A 22,471-nucleotide genomic window follows, 5' to 3' on the forward strand; every position below is an offset into this window, starting at 1 on the left:
TGCAGGGGTAGCTTTCTTTGATTACATTATACTATACTTCAGGGTATCATCAGGAGACTGTCCTGATGATACCCTCCCAAAGTTTGGTGCAGTTTGGTCTCAGGAGCCAAAGTTATGGACTCTCAAAGGTGTAGCTCCCATCCCTATCACCTCCCATTGGAAACAATGGGGGATGGGGCACCCCTTTGAGGGTCCATACCTGAACCAAACTGCATTAAAGCTTGCGGGTAATTACCAGGACAGTCACCTGATGATACCCTGATAATTTGGTGCCTATGCATCTAAAAATGTGTCCCTGCAGGCACCCCCCAGAAATTTGTCCAAGATTCTTTGTACTGCAGTGACTTAGCTGTATTGCTGTCAATAGGGAATTTCTAGTAGAGGGCTGTGAGGTGCACATTTCTGAAGGTATGGTCACAAAACTTTCAGTAGGTATCTTCAGGAGAGTCTCAGGTTGGACACCATCCAGGTTTGGGGAACTTTTGCTTCCAGGAGGTTCAATTCCATGGGACTCAAAAGGGTAGGGCTCATCTCCCACTGCCCCTGAAGCAAAGTTCCCAAACCTGGATGGTGTCATCCAGAAACTTTCCTGAAGATACCCTGAAAGTTTTGTGGGTTTACCATGAGAAATGCACTCCACGCTCCTCTATCAGAAATTCCCATTGACAGCAATGCAGCTAAGTCACTGCAGAACAAAGAATCTTGGACAAATTTCTGGGGTTTGCATGATGGTAGATGTATCGGTACCATATTTTCAAGGTATCATCAGGAGACTGTCCTGATGATTACTCTTCCAGCTTGGTGTAGTTTAGTTCAGGGGACTAAAGTTGTGGACCCTCAAAGGGTAGTCCTCACTCCCCTTAGCTCCAATTGGAAAGAATGAGGGATAGGGGCACTCTTTTGAGGGTCCATAACTTTGGCCCTCGAACCAAACTGCACTAAACTTGGGGTATCAATGAACAGTCCCCTGATGATACCCTTCTGAAATTTTGATGACATGTAGAAATGCGAAAACGGAAAAAAAACAATTCACAAAAAAATAAAATGCATCTCGCTGGTGATCCCAATCTCATGGATTTGGATCTGATGGGATTCGGACAGCTCAGATTCGGACCCTGCTCGTCCGAATCTGTCCGAATCAGTGCAGATTTGGTCAAAATCCAGATTCGAACTGTCCGAATCTCCAACCCTAGTTAATAAGGCATTGCTCAGGAAACAAATGTACAAAAAGTGGGAAAGTACACCCAACCACAGTAATGAAGGGGGGTGGGGCGGGGAACAACGAGAGAAAGAATCCCATGTTCCAGGCAAGAGAGACATGGCAGGATCAAACCAGACATGGGCTGATCATGACACCCTCCTACCCCACTGTGGGCTGCAGTTTAGCAACTGCAACTCTGTGCACCAAGTATGTAGCCTGCCAGCAATAAGAGAACTGAGGGAGACACTCTGACCCCTCCCTTTTAACACTTTCCATTTTGGCAGGAAATTCCCCAACTGAATGAAGGGAGGGGAGCGAGTGCTCTTAAAGTGACAGAACAGAAATAAGCTTTCTATTCTCTAAAGATAGGCCTGCATGTGCACAGTCTCAGTGTGTGCATGTCCAGAAGTCCTCTTGGTGAACCACTGTCAGCTTTGGGCTGATCTGTCATCAGTACGCTGATGATACTCAGCTCATTCTGTTGATGGAAGGGGGAGCGGTCATCAGCCTCTGCAGCTCTCCAGCTGTTTCTTGGAGGCGGTTGCTGGTTGGTTGCAACAGAGCAGGTTAAAACTTTAATCCATCAAGAAGGGCGGAGGGTCCCTCTGGCTCCTCGAAGTCTTGGGGAGAGGGTGAGAATTTCAAAGCGGCAGTCACTGTGGGAGGTGGGGGCCCTTATTGACGCCCGGCCCTCAGTCCATTAGCCAGGGGTCCCACCTGGATTCGCTCTCTTTCTCGATGGAGACCCAGGTGGCCCATATATAGCCCGAGGTTGGTTGCTTCGGTAACTTCCAGCAGGCCAGCAAGGCTGGTTCCCTTCCTCTCCCACAGACCTGGCCACTGTGATCCATGCAACGGGTCACTTCCAGGCTGGACTATTGTAACTTCGCTTCACGCTGGCCTGCCTTGCGGTTGATCGGAGGTTACAACTGGTCCAAAATGCGGCAGTTCGCTGCTCAATGGGCTCTTCCAGATCATATTCAACCAATACTGCCTGCATTGGCTCCCCCGGTTGAATTCGATCATCTTCAAGGTATGGGTACTTACTCCTTTAAGACCTACGCTGCCTGGGACTCCTCATACCTTCAGGACCAGATTACCCCATATGTCCCTACTAGGCCTCTGGGCGTTCAGCAGAGGCCAATTTGTTGGTAGTCCCTGGTCTTCTCCATGATGCGGCTGGCCTTCACGCTAGGCCAGGACTTTTACAGCCCTGCCTCCTGCCTGGTGGAACACTCTTCCTCCAGCTGTCCGGCCCCATGGATTCCGTGGAGTTCCGTGAGGGGCCTCCAAGATCGAGTTGTTCCAGCTGGGCCTTTGGAGTGTCCAGCAGCTGGATTAAGTGCCCCTGGGCCTCTACATTTTGGGTCCATTACCATCTATGGGCTCCACTCTTTCTCCTCTGGGAGAGTTTAATAGGAATTATTGCAGGCATTGCTGTTATTAATCATTCTTAATTGCTGCATTTTAACTTAAATTATTTACAGTCTAGTATGTAACTGTTATTCTATGTTGTTCACCGCCCAGAGCCCTTTGGGGGTTGGGCGGTCTATAAGACTGATAGATAGATAGATGGATAGATGGATAGATAGATGGATAGATGGATAGATAGATGGATAGATAGGTAGATAGATAGATAGATAGATAGGTAGATAGATAGGTAGGTAGATAGATAGATAGATAGATAGATAGATAGATAGATAGATAGATAGATAGATAGATAGATAGATAGATAGATAGATAGATAGATAGATAGATAGATAGATAGATAGATAGATAGATAGATTACACAGGTAAATGCAACACTGTTCAATTGCTCAGAGCTTCTAACCAACAGAGCTTTGAGAGAGTACTTTAGGTCTTAAGAAACTGAAAAGGGCAAATACTTATTCTTTTTGGAAGAACATCTGTTGGTCTATTTAAATTTAAAAGAGCAATCTGAATAATCCCCCAACTAGATTTGGTTTAGGGCTTAAGCAAACAAACAGTTTAGCAATTTCTATTGCGGTTTTAAGTTTTAAAAAGTTAATATGTGTTTTTTTCATAAAGATATACTCAAAAGAGAACTATTGAACCATATCCCATGGTAAAACAAGCATTATCACTTTTATATAATACATGTAAAAAGTGTATTAAACTATACTCTGTGTTGCTGTTGTGCTTGGACCCAGGTGTACAGCTGTTCCAATAAACTGGCTTGTAAATGTTACACCTACAATATGCAGTCCCAATACAGTTGTGATTTTCAGCCCCCTTTTTATGAAGAAATAAAATTCACACTCCCTCTGCTCCCTAAATTCTTCTTAATGTTATACTCTCATGTACTTTTTTTTTCTAAACTGGTTCTAAGCTCAAAGGAAAACTGGGGTGTCTCTGGAAATAAGCCCTCTTTCATTTTATAAGCAATGTTTTATTCCTATTTCATTGAGGCGCTGTTCAGACAGCATATTTTCCCTGAGATTGTACCTGGGGAGCAGTCATGAGATAGCCTCAGGCTTCGTTCTTTTCCAGTGCTTTCATTCTGGGGAGAAGTGAATAACTGCAACTGGTTGATCCTGCTGTCAAAACTTCACTGACTGGAGATAGTAAGCCCACTCTCAGTTTCTCGCAAAGGGCTGCATGTGGTGAGATGAATAGAGTAATCACCAGGGGTGCTGTGTGGTTTTCAGCCTGCCATGTTGATAGCTCTCAGCATCTCTCTCCCTAGAGAGACGCTGCCGTTAGAACACTGCTATACAGCCCGGAAACCACACAGCACCCCAGTGATTCCGGCTGTGAAAGCCTTCGACAATACAGTAATCACACTCTCCTCTTGTTTCCTACATAGAATCCTGGCTGTTATCCCGTAGAGCTGGAGCGAGGTCCTCGAGGTTTTGGATTCAGCCTTCGTGGAGGGAAGGAGTATAACATGGGGCTGTTCATTCTCCGACTAGCTGAAGATGGCGCAGCCATCAAAGATGGGAGAATTCATGTGAGTTTTTGAGAGTTTACCATCAAGAGTTTGTAATTCCAGAGCCATCAACAAATCATCTGTGTCTGTAGTTGGGAAGAGTATGTCCACACCAGCTGGAGTATGTCCCAGATTTCTTGTCAGTAGTGTTTTATCACTCGTGACCCAATTGCATGGTATTTCCTCTTTGCTGCAACATTGAATTATGTATCCATGGATTAGTCTGATCTAGTTTGCCAAAAGGGGAGGGGGATTTTGTGATGGATTTGTCAAGTAACAGGAAAGACATCTCCAGGATTGTTAAGGAGTACACTTGGCCTGTTCAAAAATAAATTAGCAAATGGATTTAAGACAAAATCTCAAGTGAATTAGTTTATGGCACAAATTTACCATTTCAAAATAAATAAAAGAAAAATTTCTGATTAATACCAGAGGGGTAAGATGAGGAATAGAAAAAACAATTGTTTGAGACTTCTGTCCATACCAGCAATGCCCAATGCAAATACTCATGACATAAAAATATATCACCATTGCTATATTATAGAACTTACATGTTTTCTGAAATTATCTTGTATCCTTTAGTCTGCAAGCAGTGTCTATAAGCTCTGCTGTGAGTTTTACAAGTTTGACAGTGTTTTAGTGATCATCTCTCTTTGATGTTAGCTTTCAAATTCAAAAATCTCCAGTAATTATCAACAGACCAGCTTTTCATAGAAAGTAGCAAGCTATTGTAGCTTGCCTATACAACTGATCAAGGTGCTTCTGAAGTCCTTGATTTCATGCCTTTTAGTGCCATTGTTACTTATCTGACATGTGCTTTGGAGAGCTGTGAACTTTTTGTGATTTCTGTTGTTTGTCAATAGAAAAGGCCTCAAGTTCATTTGGTATTTAGGTATGGGATCTGTTAAGTATATATCGCATGAAACCACCCCAGTAGTACTGCTAATATTTTCTTCCCTCTGCCTTTCAAGCGAATCTACAATGGAATCCTTGTCATTCATATTTGTAAACTAAAGTTCCCCAGCTAAGGGGAAAGGATGGAGAAATTTCACAGAAGCATAAAGGAGTCAATCTTCCATTTCCAGGATTTGATGTTGTAAAGTTTTTTGAGTTCACCTGCTGGATATATTTAGATTCTTTGCTTCTCTGTTTTCCCCTTGTACCAATGACAAGTAGCAATTTGGTTCTTAAAAAAAACCTGTGGGCCTCAGAAAAGCAACTCATTTTTTGCAGTTTGCCATTCTCCAACCATTTAATATCATTACAGTATATATATATATATTCAATCTCCTACCTTTCTTCTTGAAAATGACAACAGGCAGCTGATTATAAAAAAGGGAAACTATAATCACATCTTGGGAACTGATCTCTTGTCTACTGGAAATCAACCACTCAAATTTCAGAGGGATAAAGGTGTCAGTTCATTGCAACAAAGACAACAGTCTTGTGGCACTTGAATAACATTGTAGCTTTGTCAGATAAATGAAGAGTATATTCCACCTTTTGTGTGTGTATATGTGTGTGTGTGTGTGTGTGAGAGAGAGAGAGAGAGAGAGAGAGAGAGAGAGAGAGAGAGAGAGAGGATGTCTACATGCATACATATGTTTGCAGGGCCAGGTACAGAAAAAAGTGAGCAGTGAGCCAAATACCACTGAAATATGAGCGGTAACTGTTAATCTATAATATTTCTGTACAGACTCTAAATGTGTACAGGATCAGAACACAATGATTCATTCATGGCAGCAGCTACTGACTGTTTCTGGCTGTGGTAGGTTAATCAGAACCGTGAACTTATTTTCCATTAGAGGTGTTAAATTACATCCAAATGGAATAAAATCAAATTTGCTAATACTTTTTAGCTGAGTTCATGTTGGGATTTCCCTTTGAAGTCTTTTTGTTCAGGTACGGTGATTTGAGGTGTACTGTAGAATGTATTGGAAGCTGAAATATTCTTTCACTTTCTTCCAAAACTTAGCATTTCTGCTGTCTGATCTGTGTTCACATTCTCTTGGATAGAGACTGACTTATTTGTCGTATGTAGACAGCCGCACAGCATTGACATAAGTCCCATTGGATGACAGATGAATGAGCCTTTACTGGTATGATTGCTGCTGCCGGGTCACTCAAGTAGCATGACTCTGGCAGTGCTACTGAAGGCAAAAGTATATGTATTTTCTCTGGGTCAACCAGCATGGGTTTTCTTACTACTAGTGAGTATATGTATGCCTGCAGATATTTCAGATGGGTGCTGCATGTTATATTTGGCAATGCACTCCAGAAGTATGTTGGATGTATTCATAGATTTCCATGTACTATCCATTTTAAGCTACATTCATGCAAGCCCTTTCACAGTAATAGTATTTAAAATGATGCCTTGGGGCAGAATGGCTTAATAGGGACAAGGCAAGCAATAGAGCTTTTTCTGTTCCAGTTATACTCCTCTGTAGTCATATATGCCCTGATTTGAGTAGCTTAAGCTGGCCTGATCTAATCAGTTCTCAGAAGCTAAGCCGGGTCAGCACTGGCTAGTACATGGCTGGGAAACCACCAAGGAAGTCCAGGGTTGCTATGCAGAAACAGGCAATAGTAACCACCACCCCCACCACCCCGACTGTCTCTTACCTTTAAAACCCTGTGGGGTCGCCAAAAGTCACCTGAGACTTAACAGCATTTTTTAAGTTGTATGTGCTCACATAATGGTAAGTTCAGTCTGCTACATCTGCTTTGGAGAGAGAATATGTAACTTGCTTTTGGGGTTCCATGCATTACAGTCTCCTGTTGTAAATATGGCATCTTTATACCTTTAAAACTGGGTATTCCTCAAACTTAGAAATGGGTCTGGCTTCCAAAAGTATAATAAAAACATTCATTTAGTTTCTAATGCTCATAACATTTTAACTTTTTAATTTTTATAAAACCCCTGTAAAGAAGGCAGACCCTGTTCTTATGTGCACTGTTGTATAGACAAGAAATAGAAGCTAAATATCCATGTTGGAACTGGATTTGGTCACAATTTAAAGTTGAGCATCCTATGCAGTATTTCATATTTGCATCAGAAACCCCCACCGCTCTCCAGCCTACCCCTTTTCCATAATCACCACGGATACAGTGCTGCACCGTTGGTCACCTGATTCTCTTTAAGCAAAATGAAGGCGTTGCTCATTGGTTTACCTGCAGTGTATTGCCCTGGCTTGCTAAGATTTGACCAGGCTATTTTTCAGAGTATTTAAAAAGTGCACACTGAACTGACTGGCAGAAATCTATGTAGAACTGACTGGTAGAAATTTGTTTTTCTATGGGATCGTTATTACTGCAATGTAATTTATTCAGGAATGTTTTTGTAAAGTTCAAAATTGTATCTCTAAGGATTTTTAAGAGTTAATAGTAGGTAGCACCAAATTTTTGTTGCAGAAGCCTTTGTGCAGCTGAGTAACCTGTGATGCATTGCTACTACAGTGTTTTTATTGCAGTGATCTGAGAGAATGACGGCATTTGTCTCTAACTGGCTTTAAGGTAATTAAGATAATGAAACCTGAAACCAGATACTGATCTGAACCACAAAAGCTGTCCTATACTATTTCTCAGTCAGTGTAGAATTTTTCCACCTAAATGAATGTGTTCACTGAAACGGACTCTTCTAGTATTTCATAGTCTTTTCAACCTCACATTAAATAGCTGAAGAGGGAGTATTGTAAAGCTTTGTAAACTGTCCCCGTTCTCAAACACAGAAACTGCTTCATATAACTGGGTTGAAACCTCCACTTTGTCCCATGTTTTACATGCTATCTCTTCCATCCCCTTCATACCTGGTGTATCAGACTAACATAGCACCATGTAAAATTTATACTAGCAAGGCATTATATAACACACAATTCTAGACAACTGCAGATAGTATGTAATGGTGACCTCTTGTGGTAAATCTACTTAACTGCAACCACACACATAATCCTTGGGTTATATGTTCATTTTCCTTGACATTCTACTCCTACCCCACCCCCAAAAGGCAGTTTCATTACTAGTCAGGCAAGAGTTGGTATCAGCATGCATTGTTCTGTACTTAGAAAATGCCTGAAACTGTAAATACCCACTGGGCTCACAAGAGAAAGATCCCAATTCAACCCCCTTTTCCATTCCACCCACTCCTTCTCGCTCATCTTGGAAGCATCTAGTCTTTTTCAGCATTCCTAAAAATGTTATGACTCTTCCTTATTTCTTTTGCACCAAATCCTTTCAGAAGGAGACATCTCCACAATCCAGCTCTGTCAGACCTTCAGAACGGGTATTTGTTCTCTCATTCTCCCATTTTTCACTTTAATTTGCTTCCCTGTTCAAGATCATTCAGTATAATACTTGAAGAAACAAATATTTAAAATACATAAGAAATTCCAGAACAGAACATGTCAATAGCTAGTAATGGTCAACAATACCCATCAGCATCCATATTATTTAAGCATGGTGCTGATAGGAAAGCATTTACTGGGCAATGTTGTGTATGCCCAGCTTCTTGCTCAAACTATACCTTTCAGCTGCTAGAGATGCAGTGTTATCACCCCAGAGATCAGATAGCCCATGCTCATTTTGTACTGATGTACTAACATTGCACACATACTAGTATTGCATGAGCAATCATCCAGCTTAAATAAGCTGCAGAGTATGTGAAATGTCATACAGGTTCTTCTTGCTTGCTAGTATCATAGTTACTGCAGGTCTACATGACTGGTCACAGGAAGTAGAGCCATTTTGAAGTCTCTACATATTGGATCAGCTCTAGGAGTCGGTGCTGCATGTTAGGTGATAGAAGAATAAGCATGCTTTTGGGCAGCAGGTAGTGTGGTAGGTCCAACATATGTTTATTTCAAGATCTTTGTACTAATGTACAAAGCCCTAAACGGTTTGGGGCCTGCGTACATACAGGACTGCCTCTCCTGGTTCATCCCTCAAAGAGCACTTTGATCATCAAATGCTTACTTACCGATGATCCCTAGCCACAAGGAAGTCTGGCTTGCCTCAGCCAGGGCTAGGGCCTTTTTAGTTCTGGCCCCAGCCTGATGGAATGCTGTGTCTGAAGAGACCAGTGGCCTGTCCAGCTTAGAACAGGGCCTGCATGACAGAGGTGTTCTGCCAGGCAGATGGTTGAGGCAGCTCTGGCTACCACCCAGGCTTCCCCTATCTTTCCCCTCACGGTGTGGTAGGTTTTTATTGTCTCCTAGAATTGTCAAGCGCCATCTGGATTGTTGTATTGTTTGTATTTTCCTGGTTTTATTGATGCATTTTTGGGTTTTACTGATGTTATGATATTACTGTTATTTACATTGTATGTGTGTTGTTGTCTGCGAAAGGGGAGGGGTGGCCGATCAAATATTATGATGATGTTAGGTGTTTGATAAAAGAAGGTGTAGCTAAAGATATATTTAGTGTTTTGGTGCATTATCATACTGCCAAACTAAAGGCAATCTAAGATTGGATTTGAGATTATGGTGATAAAACAATAATTATGGTAGATCAGGTATACAATAGTAACTCTTTACTAGACTTAAAAGAGTTCTATTATGAAAAGGAATTATTTTGTTCTTATTACGTTATTGAATATGGAATATCAGGAGCAGTAAAACAATGCCAAAACATCACTATTGACCTCTGTATGGAGAGGCATATTCATTTTAGACCCCAAATCTCTAACAATTTTCCAACCCAGAGTTGGCAACTGTAGTATATTCATATTTTCACCTTTTTGCAAGAAAGGAAATAAATGCTAGAAAAGTTACACTTGAAAAGCTAGTTCAGTCATTCTTAGCCCATTAATCCACAACTATCCACCGAATACACGTTACTTTCCAGTAAACCCCAAAAAGGAGGGACATTAAAACAGCACTCCAGATAAAGAAATTTTATTTTTATGATATCTGCATGCAATCAGAAAATATCAGGCATTCATTATACAAACCTTTGTTCCTGTTGGCCATTATTAATAATTCTGGTTGCTAAGTTTATGTATGTTAGATAACATGAAGGTCAGAACAGTTCTATCAGAACAAGAACAGAAGGACTTCCAAAAGTTTGTGAATTAATAATTATAATGAAGTTGATGGCTTTCAAAAAAACTTCTCAAGTTATACTTGACATATTAAATTGATATGGAGGTCAGTTTTTATGCATAGAAAAGATACTATCTGTAATTGATAGTGATTTTGTAATATTTAAATCCTGTCTGAGGCTTCTGAATGTAACTCTTTATGCTATTTTCGTAACTTTTGATTATGTCATGGGGTGGAGCCAAAGGAATTGCCGAAAGGTGCACAACCTGTAATATAGTGCGTGCGGGGGTGGGGGGGGGATGTTTTAAAAGAAATAAGGAGCTAAAGTATTCCTCATAAAGAGCAGGTGCTTGAATTACTTTGCAACTTAATTTTGGTGCTTTTCTCTCCTCAGGTTGGTGACCAGATTGTTGAAATCAATGGGGAACCAACCCAAGGAATCACCCATACAAGAGCCATTGAATTGATTCAGTCTGGAGGAAATAAAGTTCTCCTCCTTTTGCGACCAGGAACTGGCTTAATACCAGATCACGGTAAGATGCTGGAACTACTGACTTGACTACAGAGAGAGGGAATTCATATTTACCTGCATTTCATATTGTCAGTACTGCTATTCTTCATTATTAAGACAGGAGTGAGGAACTGGTCAACTTTATCTCCCTCTTGGGAAGTAGATCCAGGAATCTGACTGCTAAGTTTCAGCTCTGCATTTAGACATTCCTATGCTCCCCTGTTCTGTTCTGATAGCCCCTGGAATATCTATCTGCTCCCTACATTCTTTTCTGCCATAATTAAGGCAAACTGGTACATCTACAAGGCTCAGTATAGGCAATTTTGAGCTCTTATTCATACCAGCCATTTTCAGTTGACATCCTCAAGATAAACAGTGATGCATGATGGGTTTCCCCTACCTCTTTAAGTGCTCTGTAACCAAAAGATCTTGCTGAGGAACCTCGTAAGTTCCATTCTTATGCACTGATTTCCTTCCTTTCAAAAAAAAATTCAAGCCAAATGTTTTCTTTCTAGCGATGACTCCAACTTTGATTTGTATTGCTCTCAAAGTAGTTTCTGTTCTCTAAGTCAGATCCCTCATCCTTTACTAAAATCAGTTCTTTCTTTGACAGTGCTCCTAAAGGTTTATCCTTGAATGACTGCCCTAGGAAAAATGAATGAGGCAATTAGACATATGTCTTCTGGGTGTGCATCACAATGCAAGAATGTGTTCTGATCCACCAGTGTACCACTGTAGATTTCCCAGGATCTATCCTGGCATATAGAATCAGACCACAGCAGGAAGTACCCTCTCCAAACACACATGAATAGCAGCTTCAGATACATGTGTGTCCATTTTTCTAAGACATTGTGAGACTGATAAACTGCCCTTAGCAGAAGCTTTCTTAGGTGGATAGTACTCCGTTGGACTCTGTAAAATGGGGACAGCAAGTTGACTTATCTACCCCAAAGATATTGGTATTGCTCTTTTAAATTATTCTAATTGATTTCTAATACTGAAAGAAAAATAGAAGTCTGATCTGCCTTAAAGTTCTCTTCATCATCTGCTGAGCCTAGAACCTATAGAGGTGCCGATCTTACAACTGCCTGGACTTGTACATAGTTTGGCCATTTCTTGATTATTTTCTCCAATTATAGTCTTATTTTTTTCTCCCTTACTTTTCTTCCTTTGCTTGTGGATAGTAAAGATTAGAAGACCACATCAAGTGTGTTGGTCCTGTCTTCTGAAAGCAAAGAGTAGCTAACTTTCTTCTCACAGCCTTCCCAACAGAGAAGTAAGTTTCATAGCAAGTCCTACTTCCTGTTCCATTTTGAAGAGGTGATTGTGAAAACCTTAAAATCCACCAGAGTCTTGACATGTATTGACTTCAGGAGCTTGAGGGCAGTCCTCTGTCTTGTCAGTAAAGCAAATAGTACGTACAAATAATGAAAAAGCCAGTGGGATATGTTCTTCCAGGTGCTCTTAAACATTTTTTTTATTTTCTAGTGCAAAGTTCCCTTAAAAATATAAATGTATAGCTTTTTCACACAGTTTCCTATTCTCTTGGTAAATTTCAGAAGTAGTCTTGTGGCATGTACACATAAAAGTTATGCATGTAACTTTTTCTATGGCACTTTAAAAAGGCAGGTTCTTATATTCTTACCAGATCTTGGTTACCCAGCCTTTCCCTAGGAGAAGCAGCATAGATAATTGATAATCCTTTCAAAACTAATTTTTGGTAGACAGTGCTGTTTCATAAAGTAACTATGCGAGCAAGTAGTATCTCATTAGGTTTTACTCTGTACCATCTTTAGCTAGTAATGAATTAGTTAACATTAGTTCCATGTATTATTTCAAATATAAAATATATTAGCATTTTTCTTTGCTTGCTGAATAAAAATTTCTAACATACTTTTCAAAGCAGTGATGATTTGATCATGAAGTAATAAGCAATTCTGATTTGTGACTGGTAGCTTTTGCAAGCAAGAAGGCAAGTCTAGAAATTATTGGAAATGCCTATAAGAACTCTGATTTGGCTTCAAGTAAAGAGCTTAAAATCAGGAACAATAGAAAATCCCAGTTTTAAGTGTACTGGGGAAACTGCTTTGGATCGGTATGTGCTCTCAGAGCAAAAAACAAACAAACCCTCATTCCTTCTAATCTAGTTTTTGTGAGAGTGACTAGGACCTTCTTAGTTGTTATGTCCCTGGCACTGTGACCACTCATATGGAATAAAAATGTTTTACATGATCCTTCCAGTTCTCACAATCACCTTCTCTTCTGAAAGGGACAACCAGTAAATCATCCAAGGTTGATAATTTATGTGTTTCCCCTTTCAGAAGTGACAGTTGGGTGAAGTGGAGGATTGCATATGGTATATTTGTCTCACATATGTGGTCAAATGTAACAGTGAAAAGGCAAATTGTATTTATCTGTGACAGCAAGATGTTCAAATTGTTTCAAAAACTAGAACGTTCAGAACCCCTGAGAATTCTATGTATGTACTATTGAAGGGAAATAGTAAAGGAGGAAGATAATGAAAAGAAAACAAAAGATCTGAATATTTAGGGATGTCATACATGGCTCTAATCTTAATGGAAGGAGATGCGGCCATGGTGGAACACTTCTTGAAATGGTTAGATAATGTGCTATTAGCTCAGTGATACAGGAGTATGCCTCTATGAGCTCCCATGCTGTGCTCCTTGGAATAAGTAGCATCAGCTCTCTTCTCCCACATTGGCATAGCTAAAACAGCTAGAAAAAAGATCACTGCCTAGTGCAGCAGAATTGTTCTGTCGCCTATAATTCTAATAATTTTGTAAGACCATTTTTGTTACTGAAAACAGAACCAACCTAGTCAACTGCTAACCTAATTAAAAAGCTGGCAGCAACCAGGGAAATTCCCTTCCCCATGTTACCCAGATATCTGTTAAGGTATTACGGAGAAGAGGGTTTTTCTGTACTCACACTATACCAGCTCTTGCCCTCTGCTTGTGAATCATACATTTCTAATGAAATCTTTTGCTAACTGTGTGCTGTGATTTGGTATATAGTCCTGGGCTTTTTCTCTTCCTCCCTCAGGTTTGGCTCCTTCCAGTTTGTGCTCCTACGTGAAACCTGAGCAGCATTAAAGCTTTCAGTGCTTTTCTTGGTCTTTCCTTAAAGACTTGGTAAATCTGCATGTCTTGTGATTGACCTCTTTTTATTTGCTTTAAATAATAAGTTTTTCACTCTCCTGTTTTCAGTTTTCTTTTTTGGCATGAATTGCAGTAGGGTAGCCTATGACAAATGCAAAAGAACCTGCTTTAGAAGCCACTCACCACTTCAGCTGAGGACTACATATTCCCACAAGCCCTTCTTTGTGCCAACAGCAGTCGTATTACAGAACATCTTATAAGAAAATTGGTTATTAAACTGTAATTTCCTTACAAACCTCAAGAAACCCGATAATGACAACTGTCTTCTTTCTAGCATCTTCTGCAAAACATACAGCAGTTTTCCAAGAGGCTGACTCTCTCCCAAAAGTCTGTGGGAGTGTGCGTACCATACCCATCTTCCCATCCATCAAATAGAAAGGGACTGCAGCTGTTAGTTGTGTTTGGCAGCTCTTCTTTACTTAGCTGAGCTGCTCACTTCCCTTTGAGGCTGGATTGGCTCTGCATTAGCAGGGGTTTATAGAGTTGGAAGCTAGATTGATGATAGGTCAAGCAATGTAGGCCCAAGAATTACAATAAAAACAATAGGTCCCCTACTTATAGCACTTGTGCAGGTGGTTCTTTGTGCATTTATACTTGGCACTTGGGCAGAAGCTCAGTTTTGAAACTTCTAGAAATAGCATTTAAGCATGAAAAACCTCTCCTCTTAGATGTGGTTTCAGCTACACGTGCCCAAGCATGAGGAGTCATGTCTCCCTGCTTAGTTCTTTCCAAAAGATAAGAGTGCAAGTTAAAGACTCCTGTCACAAGGAAGGTGGGCTGGTTGTGTGATTTCACAGAGCACCATCAAAAAACACGGATTATTGGTAAGCAGGATGCCTTTCCTTCATGGTCTCTCTACATCATACTGATGGGTTTAAGCTGACTAACCTGGAGGTGAGTACAAGTGCTTCAGTAAAACAGTGAGGACAGCTTAGCTGAAGTGTCCATCTGTCCTACATCTAGAATGTAGTACGTCCCGAAAGTGCAAGACTTGGACAAGGTGATGGCTCTGCATTGCTCAGGAACTGGAATCCTTCTGCTGAGAGTTGCAGATATAGCCAGCAGCCCTTGCAGAGTGAGCTTGAATTATCCTTGGAACTGGCTTATGATCCAGCTCATAGCGCAGTTTGATGATCTGAGAGATCCAGTGACTGAACCTCTGTGAAGAGGTACACTGTCCTTTTTTGGGATTCAGGCATCATAAAAAGTGGTATGTATGTTGTTCCAGAGCAGCTGTCTTTCAGATGCACAAGGTCATGGCCATCATCACATCCAAGGACTGCAATGCACACTCTATGTTCTAAATAAAATGAAAACTAATGCCACCTTCAGCAGAAAGAAATATCTGGACGAACAGCAACCTTCTCCTTGTTGAACCTCATATAAGAAGGGCCAGCTCATAAGGCACAATGTTCAGATAGCCTTCTTGACAGTACTGTTGGTAACAAAAAAGGCCACTTGAAGGAGGAATCCAGTGATTTGTAGATCTTGCTCATGAGTTGGGTGAGGACAAGCTGCAGAGTCCTTCAGGGACTGATGATTGAACTGGAAGATAAAGTTGAACAAGCCCCAGAAAACTATGTTGATACAAATTGAAAAAATAGCAAACACCCATGGATGAAAAACTGAGAAGCAGAGATCACAGCCAAATGCCAGTCAAGATAGGTCAACCTTCATTGACATATCAACATAAGATAAACACAAACCCCCAGTTTCCATGTATAATGTAATAGATCTTGACAACCGACTATAGTACTAGTACTAGTCTTACTCTGCATTTGTAAACGCATCTCAATGGGAAGACGGAGAAATTTGACTGTTGTCTCGGTTATAGTTTCGACATAATTATTCAACAAGTGTGGGATTTTTTGTTGGTCCGACAAACTTTTTTTCTTTGTCAGAACTAGTTGCAAAAGATTTAGTCTGGTTGCCTCATAAAGGGGGCAGTACAAAAAGCACCTGCTCAAGTGATTCTATACAGTTCATGGTACATATTCAAATTCTCTCATGATGGCGAATTTTCAACTGTTTCTCTTGCAACAAAGCTGATGGTAATAGATTACATCTTGCATGTTTAAAACCTTGGCGCTGATTGGGCTCTATTGGATTAAATACTTCGCCATTCAAGCTATCTTGGGATGGATTCCAAAGGAGAATGGAGAACAGAACTTACTGGCTTCTCTAGTTAGATTCTGATGCTCTTGGTCAGTTTCCTTTTCAAGCTCTGAAGGATTTCACTGGCTGGTGACACTGCCAACAACTTTAGAGTAAGTATTTTAGAAAAAATGTATACACTCTACAAGGAATCTTATTACTACAACACCTATAAACAACACAAACTGAAAAACTTTTTAAAAATTGTATATAGATAATATAATGGAGAAGGTTCCTAATCACTTATGCCGCCGGAATCCATAAGAGAGATGGGAATGCATCACTCCTCTCCCTTCGGCATGTTGCAGTCCATATAGTCTCTTAAAAAGGAGAGGATTTTCATGCCTAAACACTAGTTCCAGCAGTTTCCAAACTAAAGCTGTGCCCAGGTGAAAAGCTCATCAGTGTAAAGCACAGATACCACAAAGTAGGGAAAAAACTTCTGTACTTTTAGTTATGGACGAATCAGTTGTGGAGTTTACTGGGAGATGAGCTGGATTTAAGGATTTTACAACATGTAATAAAAAGTTTGGGACACCCAGAAAACAAATTTGCAAAATAGAAAGAAGGGTTGCAAACATCAAGACGAAACAGTATTGGTTCAATACATATATTAGCAGATGAATACAAAATCTATTAAGCTGTGTTTTCCTCATGCCATTTTTGAGACCTGTTGGTTTCCGACAGTATGAGCTTTTGCTGTTGTTCTACCTAGTTTATCATTAATTATCATTAATTCTAAAAGGCCTTTAAATGTTTACAATGGATTTTTAAAAATATTGCTTAACATTTTTTTTATTCTGACACAGGTGATCTGGATAGTTTTAATCCAACATCCTCAAGTATGACACATGGTGATCAGACACCACTTCCCTCATCCTCACATTCTGCTTCCACATCTGAAGTATCTCATTTGCCAGGATCAGAAGACACTTTAATGAAAATTCAGATGTCTGAGAAACTGGAAGAACTGAAGAACACTGTGCCTGAAAAGAAAAGCACTTTAATGGAAAACCACTTGGAGATGGAGAATACAACCTCTACACAAAGGAACGTGAATCAGCAGGACCTCTCCTCCAGCCTAGGTAATGAGGTGGCACATAGTAATGCACAGTTAGCAAAGGGCAAGGCAACCGGCAGAGGTAGATCAACCAGCAGAGGCAGATCAGCTAGTCCAAAAAAGTTAAGCAATAGTACTTCCAGAGACCAACATCAAGTACGAAGCATCAGCCCTAGGAGGCGTGAACCTAAAAAACACCACAAGGGGTGCTCAGACCAACCAGAGAGTCCCAGAAGACACATAGGAAAGCACCCAGGAAAATCTGAGAATGAAACTATTGGAAGAGGCCTTGCCCCAGAAAAGAGAGGAAGATCTGCCAGTCCCCACAAACATCCAAAGAGTGAGAGAAGCAGAGACAAAGTAAATGTGGAACAAGTGTTACCAGAACTTCAAAGCAGAATACCTGCTAATGATAGAACCTCAATTATACCACCAAAAGATGAAAAAGCTCTATTGGGAGAGTGGGGAGCTGTGAAGGAAAACAAAAATATAAATATATCTACAAAGGATGAGAATTATCCTTCAGGTGCTGCACATACCAAGTCAGCAAAGCAATCTCTCCCACTTTCCAAGGGTAATCAGTTTAGGAAGAAAAGGTTGGAAGATGAAAAAACGAAGCCAAGCTTTGAAGAGTTAAACTCTAACCGGTTCCAGATGGCAGGTCTTTTTGACAATTTAACACTTTCTGGGGATAAAAACACTAGACTTGATGCAGAAAAGCCTCTGAATAAATTCAGAGACAATGACTTGGAGCCAGCTGACAAAACCAAAGAGGATGGAATTTCCAAATCTGAGATTAGATCTCCAGTGAAGAAAACAATAACTCCTGGACCTTGGAAAGTACCAAGTACAAGTAAAGTCACAGAAGCAGTGAGTGTGGCTGACAAACGGGTTTGACTGACAAAACTTTTTTAGAGCATATTTTAATTAGGTTTCTAATGCCGTCAGTTTGTTTTCACAAAACTATTGTTTTTCAGACACTGTGATTGACCAAATGAAAAGTACATTTGATTTGATCTGATCTAATTAGACTGCATGAAGGACCTTTTGGATTGCATATAAGAAACTCTCTTCAAAAGCTGCTGTCCTTTTGTCCCTTTTAAAGGTTGTGTCCTGCTGCTCCTGACGTTGCACTGCTAAGGCTTTCTGATAGTATTGTGAGTTAATGAACAAAATTATTTAATGCCTATTATCAGTGTAATCATAACTCAGTAATCGTTATTGTGCCAAGTTATCTACTGTATCCTGTTGAATCTTCTCCTGCATTTTTCACTGCCACAGAAAAGGAAGATTTTGTTTCAAGAGAAGTATTTACTCAGGCATGCTGCATGTTTACATAAGGGATATTTCTGAGTTCTCACTGCTTAAGCAAGAAGTTGGGTGGGCTGGTTCTCTGGGCTCTTTGGAATCAGGGAGCAAACACACCCCAGTAGCTTTTTTTCACAAATCTTTGTCCTCAAAACCATTATATAGCAACAAAGCAAGTTTGAGCAAGAAGTGCCACATTCTGCATACTTAATATTTTCATTTTACTTTATAATACCCATTTTGATTCAATTGTTGATGCCAACTTCAACACATTATGCAAATTACAACCTGAAAATTAAGCAGCAGTTTTAAAATCACAATGAAATTCCATTAATTTCACTGAGACTACTTTGAAGTATGTGGCTTCAGGGTTGCCATCACTAAATTATGTGCGTTTGTGGGGGTTGTTTGAACAAACATTTTTAACATTAGAAATTAAATATGCAGAATGTGCATATGCTTCCAGGCTTATTAACATGCTGTGTGTCAGAATTTCCTGTTGTCTGGATCCCCTCCCCCCCAAAATGCTGGTTAAACACATGAAAATTTCACCTAAACGTTGAAGATCTTAAGTCACAGCAAGCTAAGTGAACCAGAACCAATCCATCAACATCAACTTCTTAGAAATTGTCCTTTCTTGTGCCTATTAATAGAACCCTGTTCTATTTTACTTTCCCCATTTGTATGTATATTATTTTAACTTTTCAATGGAGTCTTTTGTTTAGCATGTGTGCAAATGTTAATATTGAGGGATGTTAACAATGAAGCACCTTTGCATCTTGGTCATGTAGTTAATTGGAGGTGTCAACCTGTAAAGGAAGAGCCTTTGGGTTTTTCAGTGTTGTTGTAATGGTTTGCTTGCCTTTGAATGAGATTGGGTAATAGGAGTTCTTTAGTTTGACACAGATCAGTAAAGCAGAAAGGAAGGTAGTTTTGCTATGTGAACGCTTAGATGATCCATAAATAAAACGTTTTAATTTTTTGCCAGTTATAGAAAAATAAACATTATAGATAACCATAGGAAACAAATGAGTTTTGTTTATAATACACCAAGAAGTTGGGTAAATGATTTGATTTCCCCTTTCTTCCTTCATCATGTTGTCTATTTCAGCTAATCTTTTTATAATCAGCTTATTTATCTTATTCTTTTCCCTTTCTTCCCTTTTTCCCCCCATCCTACTTTTCTTCTTCACCCTTCAGTTATTTCTCTCTCCACACCCCCAATCCCCAGCTTTTGGGGCTGCTTAGCCCTGCTCTGTGCACAGGTGATTCTTAGAGAAACCTGTAGGCTGTCTAGCAGAGCGCTGCTTGGGATGTTCAGGTTCATTTTATATCCTGTCATGGCTTCTGTTAACCTGCATTGTAGATTTGGTAGTGCTTCAGGCACTCCATGAAAAAAGTCAGAACTTGCTCCCAGTAGATAGCCAGCATTGCAGCAATACATTAAATATATTGCAGGTACTTTTCTGATGTTGTCTGTATGAACCCTAATGCTGAGTGAGACTTTTGCTTCCTCTTCTTCTCCCCCAGATACACAAAACAGGGAAAGATGTGTCTGTACCTGCTATTTACACAGCTGTTCAATCAGAAAATAGGTGAAAGGTTACTCTTTCCTTCACATCATGACTTATCATTCCAAGAACATTTTACATTCTTTTTTCTTTCAGTGGCCAACGTATTCAATAATTTGTCTCTTTTTTTTCTTTGTGGTAAAATCATGTACACCAGAACACTGGGTAATCAATTTTACCACTCTGTTGATTTGCGTAGGAACCAGGGTAAACAGCTGCAACTGGGAGTTTTTCTTCTTTGCAGGCAGCCTCCCCACTGCCATTATATGTTTCTAGATATATCACTTCTGTTGCTGGATCAGGTCAGCTGCCTCAGTTATACCAGCAGGGAAGCACTCCCGTCACTTTGCAGGAATTTTTGTCTGTACCATATCCAGCTCCTTGCTCAGGCTTTTAATTTCTCTATATGTTCTTTTATCACAGTACTTTCCCTTCTGCATGAGCCTGTCATAGAGAGTGACTAAAGCCGGTACTGGTTGCTAGCAACTGTAGGCAATGCTGAGAGCTTTAGAGATATTGTTTCTTTTGGAAATATTGCTTTTGGAGGAATTAAAGGCATGGTGTGCACGTCTTTCCTTCCTTGCTCAGCCTGAATACTAGTGCAATGGCCAGTGGAATGGCCCAGCCTTCCAGGACGCTAGCAATTCTATGAATGATCTGGATGTGAGCACAAGGAAGTGAAGCTCCTGTGATCCCAAATGGGGCATGATTTCAGGATCGAGCTCAGGAACTTTCTGATAGAAGAGGTATCTGTTGTCAAGATAACGTGAAGTTGTTACTGAGTTTCACTTGCTGTTCCGTTGAGATGACTGTGCCATTACAACTTAACCGGAAACAATCAACATAAATGACACCTGGCTTGCCACCTACAACTCATCTGCTCAAGGCTTTAATCTTCTTAGAGAAAATGGTTGCTGACTGTTCCTTTCCTTACTAATCTTCTTCCAGACGGATCGTCACAAAAGATCACATTGAGAGACTGAACTGTGGAACGATTACAGCAACTGCAGCCAAAGCTTCAGCACAGAGCCTATTGGCCAGCAGCAGTCATAGGAGAGAAGATGTTCACTGCTGGAAAAGGAAAGGGGCATTCTGGGCAGTCTTGTACTTAGAGGTGCTGCCTCCTTTGACAGTTAGGACCATCTACTAGTGTGATAACAGATATTTAAATCATGCTGAAACATCTGTTCACCTTTTTAAAAACTTGAATAAATTGTATGTTCATTAGCTGTATGAATTTACAAATCCCCTAGAGATCCTCAGCAGGGCTTTTTTCTCTGTTTGAATTGTAGTCCCCCCCCCCCCCCTCACACACATATACCGCATATCAGAATAGTTTCTAACCTGCTCTCAGCTTGAAAAGCACCTTTTTGTAATTTGTCTTAAATGGAAGTGGAAAGGAAGATAAAAGCCCCATTGGCTGGGCATATTTGTGGAGGCAAGTTACTGAGACAAAATTAATTGCTTCTGAACAAGCGTTACTAGCTATTTAAGAAACAAAAACATTTCTGGTTAAACTGTTTTTAAAATAGTTTTTTTAATGTGTCATTTGATCTTGTTTAAAAATTCAAGTTGCTGTAGGAAGTATGTGCAAATATTGTAGAATATTACTGTGAAAATACTTAATATTTGAGTTAAGCTGTGTAGATTAATATCTTGATAAATGTCATGAATCCTTTCAGTAAGATTATCTCCACTCAAACACAGAATATAGCATTGAATTAAAACTTGAGAAGTATCCGGATGTCCTAGTGAAACTGAAATGGTTCCTTTCCCCTTTACACAGCAAGTAATCATCACCCAGATGCTACTCTACCATCTAATGGTGTGACATAATTGGTTGTCCTCTGTTTAATGTGAACCCTCCTAGTCAGAGACTCTGTATCTGTACTTATCTGCATAAAATGACTTCGCAATGTGGCCTTGGAATGCTGAGAAACCTATGGTTGTACTGGATGTAAATGTTTATATATTGTACAGCACCTTTATATATACTTCTGAGGTTCTGACTAGAAAGACCTGTAAATTGATCATTATTTTTTATATAGATACATTAAAGAGAGACTTTAGTTCATGGCCTCTGGTTTACTGTATACTGTAGATGCCTTTGTGAATAATTTACTCTTGGTTTACAGCGCATGGGAATGTTGGGTTTGTTCCAGTAATGAAGGAAAATAACTGTTCACATTAGAATGTTGTGGGTTTTTCCGGGTTGTATGGCCGTGTTCTAGTAGTATTTTCTCCTGATGTTTTGCCTATATCTGTGGCTGGCACCTTCAGAGGATCTCCCCATCCTCTGAAGATGCCAGCCACAGATGCAGGCAAAACATAAGGAGAAAAACTACTGGAACACGGCCATACAACCCAGAAAACCCACAACATTCTAGTGATTCTGGCCGTGAAAGCCTTCGATAATAAACTGTTAACATTGTTCAAAAACACTTGGGCAGACATGCATACATTGCTGTAACAGATATGTTCTGCATCAGTTCTCATGCTGCT

General features: G+C 40.1%; 1 protein-coding gene across 7 annotated transcripts in view; it reads left to right on the top strand.

Annotated features, from left to right (window-relative positions):
- The window catches only part of MAGI3 (membrane associated guanylate kinase, WW and PDZ domain containing 3), a 204,678-nt gene extending 182,635 nt beyond the window's left edge, over positions 1–22,043 (top strand). For 2 of the 7 annotated variants that reach the window (XM_048498947.1, XM_048498948.1), the window contains exons 19-22: positions 4,029–4,172; positions 8,386–8,430; positions 10,581–10,719; positions 16,840–22,043. In XM_048498947.1, the coding sequence (XP_048354904.1) occupies positions 4,029–4,172; positions 8,386–8,430; positions 10,581–10,719; positions 16,840–17,987 (1,476 nt within the window). In that variant the 3' untranslated portion in view covers positions 17,988–22,043. Of the gene's footprint in view, positions 1–4,028; positions 4,173–8,385; positions 8,431–10,580; positions 10,720–13,760; positions 13,850–16,839 lie in introns of all 7 variants that reach the window. The other 5 variants (XM_048498951.1, XM_048498953.1, XM_048498949.1 and 2 more) reach the window with 3 other exon arrangements.
- The last annotated feature ends 428 nt before the right edge of the window (positions 22,044–22,471 follow it).

This window comes from Sphaerodactylus townsendi, linkage group LG05, assembly GCF_021028975.2.
Source record: "Sphaerodactylus townsendi isolate TG3544 linkage group LG05, MPM_Stown_v2.3, whole genome shotgun sequence".
In the NCBI taxonomy this organism is placed as follows: Eukaryota; Metazoa; Chordata; class Lepidosauria; order Squamata; family Sphaerodactylidae; genus Sphaerodactylus; species Sphaerodactylus townsendi.